The sequence below is a fragment of the Columba livia genome, chromosome 1, assembly GCF_036013475.1.
Source record: "Columba livia isolate bColLiv1 breed racing homer chromosome 1, bColLiv1.pat.W.v2, whole genome shotgun sequence".
Classification (NCBI taxonomy): domain Eukaryota; kingdom Metazoa; phylum Chordata; class Aves; order Columbiformes; family Columbidae; genus Columba; species Columba livia.
Genome location: NC_088602.1, coordinates 15,413,691 through 15,426,156, shown reverse-complemented (window position 1 = coordinate 15,426,156; position 12,466 = coordinate 15,413,691). Strand labels below are relative to the sequence as shown.

The following is a 12,466-nucleotide window of genomic DNA, read 5'->3' as shown; positions in this document are numbered from 1 at the left end:
TCATTAGTTAAAATTTTCTGTAGCACAGTTCTTCCAGCCATACCAGAGCTAAAATACCGCAGGAAACCACACACTGCTGCTGACAACATCCACTCTCTTCTGCAACAATTTCCAAGTCTAACAGGCAAAAGCCTCAACAAAACGGTATTACATATTTAAAAATATAGAATTTGTATTATATTATGTAAGGTAATGACAAACTGTACTTTTCTCCAGAAGAGGCAAATGAAAAACATAAACAAAAAATATTCTATTATGTAAAATAAGTAAAATAAGATTCACACAAATTAACCATTTAGAAGGTAAAATTCACACACATCCCAAAGAGAAACATGCACACACTGACAGTAAATTACTTTTTGAGCATGTGCTGAAGGTTGACAATACCTGAAAAGTTCCCATTTCTCTCCACAGACTCCATAATGTGAGACTGGACTGGAAAAATGTAGCTTACTGCAGTCTATGTGCAACCATAGGTCAGGCAAATTTCACGTATATAGACATAACTTACGCTTCTCACAGTTTGGGATCTGAGATAAATTCCAGAAGGACCAAAAAGAAAGCAGGAAGATAGCAAGGCAGAAGATGCTCTACTAAGCTCTGCAGCCCATGGAAGTATCCATGACTTGTCCAAAGATGTCCAGGAGCAATTTAGAGCAAAATGGGATGAAGCAGCAATCACCAACCTCTGCACTCTGAGGCACAGCTGTCCTCAAATGGTGCAGATTTGGTTTACTGCTAGCAAAGCAACTTCTCCTTCGAGATTGTACAGGTAGACGTCTTCCCCAACCAATCCTTTAGATACCAACTTCCCTGGCCTAGAAGGCAAGAGAGGATGAGGATATAACCTGCTCATGCTTTGCCATACTCTGCAGACCTTCCCTGTCTACTTCCAGGCATGAAAAAATCATGCTGGTGAGGACATATCGATTTGGCACTGATACCTCTGCCCTGCATAGAGAATAAATTGCCTAGTGATGTACTCAGTAACAGGAGAAGGATGAGGTGTTTCCTCTTTTGTCTTTTTCACTCATTTCCCACAAGGTTTGCAAATGGCTCAGATCAGGGAGCGGAGCAGAAGAGTCTGAGATAAGAGGCAGTGGGAGAACTGGGTAGCAAGCAGGGCTATAGTGACACAAACTTTTAGTTGTATTTGACGCAAGACCTGAATGTTTGTACTGTTTAGTTCTTAGGAACAAGAGTGACAACTGCATCAGGAAGAAAAAAAGCCTCATTTGAAGGGCTAAAGTGTTAACCTGTTGCTGAGGACTCATAGGTCTGATCTGCCAAAATATTTTAAAGGTATGTCATTGCAATTAATGAATCCCACGTCTCCAAAAAGCATTGATCTAATTTATTTGAATTAAAGCTACTCAAAGGCTCATCCCCATAGACAGTCTCTTCTCATCCTGAGCTCCCAGGCGTCCAGCCTTCCTTGCTGCCTAATCTCTGTATCTTTTCTAGTCTACAGAATGCTTTCTGACCCAAAATGCATATAGCAAGTATTCAAAATGGGGGTTCACCAAAAAGATTTATGCAGGCATGTGATTTGTCTTCAGTCGTTTTCCCAATGATTTGTAAAACTTCGCTTGACTGCAAGTGGACAGTAAGATGATGGACTACAAAAAAAACCCAAACTAAACCAATCAGTGAACAAAACTATTCAAATCAATATTTTCCTATCTTGCAGAATTCCTTTTACCAAAGACAGGGATCTCTTCTGTAGTTAATATCAAGTAGACTGAGGCAGGAGGAAGAAAAGGGGAAAAAATAATAAATAAATAAAATTATTGAAAAATAACTCCGTACTGATTTAGTGCTCCTTGTTCAATAGAAAGCTCAGTTGCTTAGGAAATGGGTATTTCCAAAATACTAGTCTGATGCACAAATTCAAAAAGTCTTTCCAAAGAATTCAGGTTAACGACACATTACATGTGTCCTGGTTTTGTTAAAAACAAGTGTCTCTTTTAGTGGATTTGCCTGTCAGCTAAAGCCTTCATATTAACTGCATTTTCCTGGAGAACCAGATACACGCTTTGGTAAACACAGCAATGGAATGAGAGGTTATTGATAAGGACAGATTCACATCTCGCAATAGCGGCAACAAGAAACAGGTGACCAAGAAACTGACCAACTCAGTATAATATCCCATTCACGTGATACTTCATATAAAAGTGGGAGATCACGAAGATCTCGTCCCTTTTCCTTACAGCCGACATTAGAGAGGACCTTGCTAGTCATCCCTGCGAACTGAGGCCTAGTGACAGACTGAATCCAGATCCGGTTGGCTGCAGAGTCCAATCCAGGACTTCGGGTGCCGGCTCTGCAGTTGCTGAGACTTTCAAGATTGGTTTTGTATATTTTCTATTATTTTCTCTATTCTTATCAGTAGCATTAGTAAAACATTTTTAATTTTTCCAACTCTCCTCTCTCTGTCCTTCTTTTCCTCCCGATTGCCTGTCCTGAGTGGGAAGGGGGAGAGAGAGGGGCTGAAGGGGGAAGTTGGGGGAGAGGGGGTTAACAATACATCTGCCAGGGTTTTATTGTCACCTTGCAATCAAAAGCCTCGACAACATGTTACCTTAATTGCTCAACAGGATAGGTACAGCCCACCTTACGTAAAGGAAAACAAAAGAAAACATAAACAAACAAACAAAACACCACCACCTCAAAACCAGTTTTGATGTGCTTTTTTATTAAAGTTGCAAAAATGGGGAGGCAACCAAAACAAAAAACCAGTCGTAATTGCAAAGAGAAGAAACCCTCTTGCTCGCAGTAGTGTTCCTTCATTAGCAGCAATACGCTTTTAGACAGTCTCTTTGCAGGTGAAGAGCACACTTACCAAGTATATCAAAACACCACCATACACTATTTTTGTCATTTTATGAGAAAGTCCATGTGAAACAAAATGCCAGGTGTATGCTATGCCATCTCAGGGTGCTTGTGTATGTGATTTTATGGCTCCTCCCCTTTATAAACTGAGTAATAAGCAGCACCTGTGGACAGGAGACTGCTTACTCTTCCGATGGAATCTGTAACCCGCTTCATATTATAGAGAAAAGGTTAATTCTGCTCAATAGCATGCTGTGTCCTTCTGTATCTGATTTTATGTACCATTCCATGCATAGCTGGTTTTAATAGTTTGTTTATTTTTCAAGTGCAGCTTTGAAACTGAGTATTTCGATGCTTTCCCTGGGAGAAGATAGCATCAGACCCCTTGAGTGAGGGCACATACAGAACCACAATGAGAACATCCAGTTTACATTTAAAAAGTCCACAACAATGAGATACTCTCTGAAGCATGAAGATTATGAGATACAAGGAGATAGATGGTAGGAAAAAAAATATTCATCAAGCAAAGTCCACAACTATCCACTTCAGAATTTTTGTAGCATGCCTTGAGGTATTCAATATTGGTCAGGAATCCAGAGTAACCAAACACATCTCACTGATTCATGATGCCAGAGAGAAAAGCTCTGGGACCGTTCATCACCTGCCAGCAACCCATATAAACTTGGGTAAATAACAAGAAATGTACCAGTTAAGAGGCCTGTTTTGCTGACGGATTTAGTGAACTTTCAGAAATAATCAAGAAGTTACATTCGAGATAACGTAACACTCAAGAGAACACCTTCAATGCTTCAAACTGATAGTGGATCTCAAGAAAGAGAAAAATCAGTAGAATGAACTAATTAATCTATTCTTGTTTCAACACAGCATAATCCTATAAAAGGAAAAGGATTCAGTATTTTATATGACTCCCAGTATGTTCTGTTTGTTATAAAGTTTACTAACAATATCAAATGAACAGAAAACATAAATAGTGAATGTATCTCTAAAATCTAAGAAAAGCATATCACTTATTTAACAGAAACAGTCAAAGTCCAGCAAGAGCAGAAGGAAAGCATTTTAAGTAAGTTCTCTTGATATAGATCCAAATACTCACATGGAATTAAACTGTAGTATCTCTATTGTTCCCTAACAATCACTGGGAAATAGAGGGAGGTCATTATTTTACAGTCCCTGGTGGCTTGTTGCTGAAGTCAGTGGAAAAGCAGTGGGGATCAATCTGACTTTTTATCCTATTGGCACACTACTTGTAAAACCCAAGAGCTGTTTGGTAGCGTTTTTTTTTAAAGCACCGTTTCCCAAAAGCATCATTAAAGGACAAGTATCAAACATAAGGCAGAATACTGCAAAAAGGTGTCTTACAAGTTATTTTTGTTTTATTTGCTTTTTAAGGGAAAACGTTTGGTGCATGACCTCTGTTTTTTCTAAGGACTACCAGTCATTTTTTTAGCATCAGGAAATAAAAGACAAGGATAAAAGAAACTGACTCATAATAATCACCATATTATTACTGCTGCCAATAATAATGGCTGCAAAGCTTTACATAATGGAATATTTATGCATGTGATACAAAGTCTTATTTAACCTTATGCTTCAGTGTTTTTCCCAGTAATATTGTTCATAATACCTTATTTCATTAGCTTCTTCTAAAGAAAACAAAAATGAGTTCCTCTTGGTTCTTTATGCAAAAAGGACAGAGGATTTGCTAAGTACCTCTCTCACTAATTCCTTGACCACTGGAAACATTTAATTTATACATTCAGTGGGCACATCTCTCTGCATTCACCAAAACAAAAATATCATTTTACTGATGAAGAATTTAATGGGCATCACACGAGAAACAAATTGGTGATATAAACACATACTTTCCACACTGAAATCTGAATCATGCACTCATATGCATGCTCATAAATTAATGATATAAAATTCAAGGAAACTAAATAAGATCATTAGTTGGTACGTAAAATTAACATCTGCCACTCCATCTTCCCATAAATGCAGCATTCGCTGATCCAATACCGTCTTTTACTGTCACACACTTCAAGAATTAAAAGGGAGTTTTAAATGGCATGATGAAGTGTATCCATAAAAAGTCTTAACCCCGACTAGTTGCTTCTACAAAATGTTAAAAAGAACAAGCTTTTTTTAAAAAAAACAAAAAACAAAAACTTTTGTCAGTGTTCTCTTTTTATGCAGAAGGAAATTAAATTCTTAAAGACCTGCATGCCCAGCCTCAAGCTTTCCTAAAATCATCCCTAATCTGCAAATTGGCTGGCTTCAAGTGCTTCCAGCAGAGGAATCAAAGGCTACGAATAATGCTCCATACTTCCTCAGAAATAGCCAGAAATTGTTTTGAAGATTTCACGCTTAAATCACAAGTTTGTCAAGCAGAAACCTCTTATTACTAGCAATCTGTTCAGCATCTAGCACGGCACCCCGATCCTCAACGGGACCTCTGGATTCGAGGATGGCGTGCATGAAACTGCAGCCAGAGAACTGGACAATAAAAAAAAGCATCTTTGATGAAGGTGATACTTTCTGTGTCCTTTTTTTGTTTTGGTTTGAAGCTTCTAATCCTTAAGCTTCTAACGCCTAAAACAAAGCCATAAGATACAATACATACATTCATTATAGTATGAAAAGCTGCAAACTAGTGGATTGCAGCAGAAAAATGTCCGGAGAGCCTGTCTTTTGCCTCTCAATAAAACCAGGGAGAAGCTTTAAATCAGTGCTCTGCATCAGAGCAGGATCTGCAGTTCACAGGACTCTGGGAAGTGAGTGCAGGATCAGTGCTTTGGCTGCTTTTATGGAGCATTCGGAACTTTGCGACCCGGGGCTGGTAAGTGAAGCAGCACTGGGCATAAACTCAGAAAGATGGAAAAAAGACAACCAAAGTCACTTCTTCATTTATAAAACATACCCTTAAAGAAAAGCATGGGCACAATAACTGTGTAGAGATCTAGGTGGGACTGGTTTATCCTATATGTATTTTTTCAAGCCTCAGGTTCCCATTTTTGCATTTGGGTCTAGCAGGAATTAATATTTTCGGAAGTTTATATCCAATAATAATTAAATAAATTCCACCAACAGGCAGATCAAAGTTTTTAAAACCAGAGAAGTGCTAAGTTTGCTAAATTTTCTTACTCAGATATCACTAACATGGTAACTGTGTCCTCAATGTTCCCAGCATGAACATTCATCTGGAGAACAAACAGAATGGAGCTGTTTCAAACCCCACAAAGAGCTGGATGCAAAGGATTTCCCATCAAGAGCAGCTTCTCCACACATAATTGTAAACCAAGTGGCAAATAGTATTTATTTGATGATCACATTCTACTAAACTTATAGACAGGTGTAAAATAGTCTTCTGTGAGACTAAAATCTCAAGCAAGTCTCTCACCCTTCATTTGGATCCAACAGCTCAGCTACATAGTCCATGCATTCCCATTGAAGTTATACTGAAATAGAACAAAAAATATCCTTCTCTCGGGCTAGTCTTTTTTCACTAATTATTTTTCCCCCCTTTTTTGCTCCAATGGCCTTCCTACAAGACATGAAGTAAAAAGTCACGTGGAAAGATCAAATCATAAACCATAGAGAGGCCAGAAACTTCTTAAGGTGAAAAAGAGTGACTCATCTGACAAAAAAACAATCAACCAAACAAAAACAAAGGAAATTTACGTATACACATTATGAAAAATATAACCAGTTTGAAAAAGAAAACCTTCACCTATTCATTGCTTTGCCTTTTTCTAATAGTCAGTCCACAATAATCTTTAACCTAAACTGGAAAGCTGTTCATTTCAAACACTGTTTCAGTAATCTGTTCTCCTAAATGTCCTTTAAGGTGCTAAGTACTGATCAATCATATTCTCACTCTTCTGTCTAGTCAGGAAAAAACATTTAGCATGAACCAAACTATTCTGCACTTTTACAGGTTTAGGTGATCTTAACTACGCAACCGTATCATATAAATGTCTATGATTTTGCCACTTTAAAATATTTAGGTAAACAGAAATGGGAGGACAGCAATTCTGTGGTTATTTACTCTTAGGAATATGAGAACTTTAAGCCTCTTCCTGGATTAATAAATTTCCTCTAATCTGAGTCAGAAAACCCCTTTCCTCACCTCCCTAAGCACTCGTAAGAAAAAGGAAAACAAGGACAAAATTAGTCATTGGATGGATTTGAGTGAGTTAAACTTTCACAATATTCAAAAATCCCCCTACCGAGGCTAATCCTTATCTCTCTTCTTTATTCATGATTGACTTACAAGGAAGAAAAAAAACAGTTTCATTTCTTATGTGAATTAAAAAAAAAAATACTTGTACAAGAATATACCTAAGACTTCTTATACAAAGCTACATCTGAATAGAAGTATAAATGAAATAATACTGTGGATTCGTCATATGGAAACAAAGGGAATAAGAACACCATAAGAAAGGCCAATTCTGACAAGTCTGATCTATAATGTATTTTGCAAGAGGTGACTGATTTGGTTTCTCTTCTTACCACTTATTACCACCAGTCTTGGATTACCTGTATACATTCACTGGGCAACACTGAAACTTCATTAAATATAAATACCGACCTACATTTCTACTATAACCTCCTTTTTTTACAGTTTAGTGCTGTGCCTTGTGACTAATAAGACAAGATGGGAGAAAGGGAAGGTACAGCAGCATTCAAAGGTTATTTTGAGGTGGGGAGTGGGGAGAGAAGAAGTTGTGAGAAAACAGTTTTTAAATTGATGCAAAAGCATTTGGCTCAACACTACATTCAAAATTACTGCAGTCTGCGCTAACACGTTTCTGCCTTTGCAGAATTTCAAGTGATTCTTATGAAATACTTGACATCTACTACACAAATTTAAAAAAATAAAACAGCACTTCAGGAGGAAGAGGAAAACAGTAGAATTTTATGTAAAAATATGCTCAATGCACCATATTATTGCCAGCAAACTTACCAGTCGTCTCCTCTCCTCTTCAACAGCAATCAGGAGCCGAGCAAACTCTTTCAGTGACTGGGCTAAAACAAAAGCAAAAAGAATGACCTGGTCAACATCACATTTTAAGATCAGATGAGTCCATTATCTGGACTGAAGTAGTAGTGATAGATACTGTTCTTATAAAGTACTTCCCCGAAATCAGTAGTCATTAAATGAAGGACGGATTGAAGTGAGCAGCAGCTCAGGAGTGGGTAAAAAGCAAAGGGAAAGAACCTGAATCTTAGGAGTTACACATATTTTTAAAATATATATATTTTTTTATCTGGAGTATGGCAAGCTTATTTTCCTGAAATGTGAACTGATCAGTCTCAAAACAAAGTGTTCTACAATCAGCCAGAAAATCTGCTTTAGGAAACAAGGAGTAGAAAGAAACCGCAAAGAAAAATCCTGAGCTTCTCCTCTAAAAACGCAGCAACAAGCATTTGCAAGTACTATGAAAATACTCAGGTAAAAATTTGAAAGTCAGCATTTCAGAGGAAATGTGATACTTATGCCAAGTGTTTAGGTTTAGCAGCTCTTTGGCTTTATATTTTGCAAGGACAAGCTCCCAGGTGACAAGAACAGATGACTGATTTATAAGCAAGCTTTGAGTTCTGTTACGACTGGGAGAAAGCATTTGCTCAAAACTGCCTTCAAATACAAGTCAAAGGGCTACAGCAGATGTCAACAGAAACATAATAAAAGTATTAACCCGTAAAAGAGGGCAAGAAAGGGAAAAACATTCCAGAAACTCTCAAGGCTTTACTCTCATGCAAGTGAGTGGTGCAAATCTCTCTAGGAAGATCTGTCTTTTCATTTACTTTCTCAAGGGCAATATGGGTTGTTCAGAATTCAGCATCGCAGTTCAACAAACAAACATGCCAGAGAAGAACCATTTAAATAAATAGAGCCAAGTAGTTATTTTTCCTTTCTCCTGATGCATCTCAGCAGTAATTGCTGCCAATGACAGGATGCTAAATTTGATGGTTTAAAGCTCTGATCTCAGAATGCAGATTCATAAATCCTGCAGCTTCTCAAAACAAACTTGAGGCAACCTAAATACTCTTTTAAAGAGGAAAACAAGGAAACAAAACTTGTAGAATTTCTCAAAATAAAAGGCTTTAAAACGTCTTCACAGTTAACCCACATACCCTGTTGAGGGTATGATAACAGAATTCCTGCCCTCTTAGCTATTTTTCCATCTTCTCAAGTGTTTTTACAAAATGTGTCACTCTCCAAACATATGGCTTCATCTCCTCTCAGTTTCCCTGAAAGATTTAAGAAAATAAGTACATTGTCTAGAGGATGTGTTATGTTCAAGCAGCTTCTAAGAGGGAACCAGTATCTAACTTGCCTTAACTGTCTGGTCAGCATTCGCAAATCGCTACTTCGTTTTTGGACCATACACAAATTACTTCTCTCCTTTATCCCATCTGGATATCTCAGAGGTCATCCTTGCATTTTTCCTGCTCTCTTAACGTTCACAGCTGAAGAACACTTCACTATTTGTTCCAATTTCTTCTGCAAGACCTTACGTAGTTTATTTTTTGCAACTGTAATGGACCACCTGCATATATTGACCTCGAAGTAATTCTTTGCTGACAAATCCTTTTTCCCCCCATAATTACTCATGAGCACTTTGTTTACTCCAAATACACCTGGTAATTTGAATGTCCGTCCCGTTGGGTCTTAAGCCTTTTTCCTTTAATATTCTTCCCTGAGAGGATGAACACCAGAAAATCTTGCCATCTTTTAGGTAAAATAAATTCTAGGCCTCCTGCACAAACTGCTGAACTCCTCAACACAGGTTTACTAGCTGAGCCTTTCAGTTACTGACTTTCAGATAGTTATCATCTCAGCTTTTATCAGAGTTACATCTTGAGATCAAGAAAGTTTACTATCCACTGCATTAACTCAACCTCTTAGAGTCATCTCATAATAACCCATCTGTCAAAACCAGGTAAAGAAATTGATGATGAACTGACTGGTTAAGTCAGTTAAGTCAGTGAGAAGAATCTGTTGAGTGCTACATTCAAGAATATTTATGTATCCATTACAAAACCTAAAAAAAAACTTAAATAAACAATGAGCCAAACACACGTGGCCAAACTATTTCCTATTTTCACACTGATATCTGCCAAAATTTAACAAGAAAATATCCTTGACTGTAGAAAACAGGACAAAGCCAGTTCATCCCTTGCGCATGTGGCAGCGTGATTCTTTACCCACCATTGGAATTAATCTTTTCAAATAAACTAGATAAACATATTGTTTTCATTTTAGTACCTATTCAGGGAATTAGGATGCACTTCAGAAAAACAGCTGACTTTCTAGTAAAGCCAGCAAGAGAAATTGTTCCCAGATTATTTCAGTGAAATAGATGGTCATTATTAACCACAAGATGATGTGTTACTGTAGTCACATGTTAAAACTCCATTCCCCCTTTTTTTCACTTTTTACCGTAGAGTCACTCAAAATGACAGAACTATTTTAAAGGGAAGTTATCATATATCTTTGTAAGACAGCAGATCCAGAATCTACTGAAATTTAAGTTTTCCCTACCCACATCAAGCCTTATGGTGCTCTTCACTTAAGATGCAACGAAAATGATTAAGGGAGTGGAGCATCTCCCTTATGAAGAAAGGCTGAGGGAGCTGGGGCTCTTTAGTTTGGAGAAGAGGAGACTGAGGGGTGACCTCATTAATGTTTATAAATATATAAATATATATTTATATAAATATATAAATATATAAATATATAAATATATAAATATATAAATATATAAATATATAAATATATAAATATATAAATATATAAATATATAAAGGGTGAGCGCCATGAGGATGGAGCCAGGCTCTTCTCGGTGGCAAACAATGATAGGACAAGGGGTAATGGGATCAAGCTGGAACCCAAGAGGTTCCGCTTAAATTTGAGAAAAAACTTCTTCTCAGTGAGGGTGACAGACACTGGAACAGGCTGCCCAGGGAGGTTGTGGAGTCTCCTTCTCTGGAGACATTCAAAACCCGCCTGGACATGTTCCTGTGCGACCTCACCTAGGCGTTCCTGCTCCAGCAGGGGGATTGGACTAGATGATCTTTTGAGGTCCCTTCCAATCCCAGACATACTGTGATACTGTGATACTTCATACAAACTGCTCTTAAAACAACAAAGGTTCATGAAATTTTTTTCTTCATCATCTTCAATTAGAAAGTTAACACTTCACACCTTTTAGCACCCAAGTACTGACAGTTCTCAGCCCCAAAACACAGTCATGGCTTTATCTGAATCAAATAGAAAGGGAAGGTTACAGGCAGGTAAAAGCAATACAGTTGTGAAGAAAAAACAATCCTCTCCAGTCAGGCAATGTTCAGTGCTTTAGGAGCAAAAAGACAGTAAAGGAGGAACAGCAGGAAGAAGAAACTGGGCAGAACCATGACTGGAAACTGTGAGGATGAAGTAAAAAACAAAAACCACAACAACACAGAAACAAACAGTAAGATAAGCTTTTGATTCACCTTCTTAATTTCAAGGCAGAACCAGAGGGTTTTTTAGTTTCTGAGTCAAAACTTCTGCTTAGGATTTAAATAAGACCAGGATAGAGAAAAAACTATAAAAATATGTTCTGTAAGTGTGGAAATGAATATTTTCCTCAATGCTTAACACTAGTATAAAGGTAATAATATACCCCCTATACTGTGGTTCAGCTAAAGACTGAGAAGCTGTTTCCATCTTGTCTGCCCCATTGCCTCACCTTTGGGGGGATTACAAAGGTAAAAGTTTCAGTAAAAGCACAGAACCTACAGTCTCAGCAGAACTAAGACAAACCATTCCCCGACCCTAGAGACACCTCATCAACACCAGCTTTGCCTCTGTTGCTTGTTGCCCAACCTCCATACCCATCCTTTTGGCCCACAAAGCCATGGAGCATCCTTTCCCAGCTCAGGAGGTACACAGGGAGAACATGTGCATTGTATAATTCAGACCGTGATGAAGGATGGACAGTCAGTATGCAGACAGAGCTCAGCAACACGGATGTCTCTGGTGACCCCACTGCCCTTGCAATGGCACAACAGAACATCAAAAACGGCTCTACTACTGGCAGCTCTCCTACAGCAGCAAGGAATATAGCAGTACTTTCAAATCTTTCATGTTATTACATCCTTCTTTCCATACACATGGTGTGAACTGTGGGGTTGTCATATGCAGGGTTGGACTTGATCCTTGATCCTTGGACTTGATCCTTGTGGGTCCCTCCCAACTCAGGACATTCTCTGATTCACGCAGCCCAAAGCCACCAGGTTGTATCAGCCTTCCTGACACCATACAAATGGCCTATGCTCATGCAGGGAACTCAGCACTCAGGCTGGCTACTTGCACACTTCGGATTAATGAGATACAGCTCCAAAATTGTGTGGCACTCAGTGGCAATTTTATCCATGCAATGCAGCCTGGTGCCAGGGGAGGTTTAGGTTGGACATTACAAAAAGGTTCTTCACGCAGAGGCTGCTGGAGCACTGGAACAGGCTCCCCAGGGAGATGCCCCAAGCCTGACAGTGTTCAAGAAGAGACTGGACAACACCCTCAGACACACGGTGTGAACTGTGGGGTTGTCCTGTGCAGGGACAGGAG

At 38.4% G+C, this 12,466-nt stretch overlaps 1 protein-coding gene across 1 annotated transcript in view; it reads right to left on the bottom strand.

Moving 5' to 3' along the window:
• ARHGAP42 (Rho GTPase activating protein 42) overlaps positions 1-12,466 on the bottom strand; it is a 165,909-nt gene that overhangs the window by 102,104 nt on the left and 51,339 nt on the right. The window contains exon 3 of the mRNA XM_065044178.1: positions 7,817-7,878. Within this exon, the coding sequence (XP_064900250.1) occupies positions 7,817-7,878 (62 nt within the window). The remainder of the gene's footprint in view (positions 1-7,816; positions 7,879-12,466) is intronic.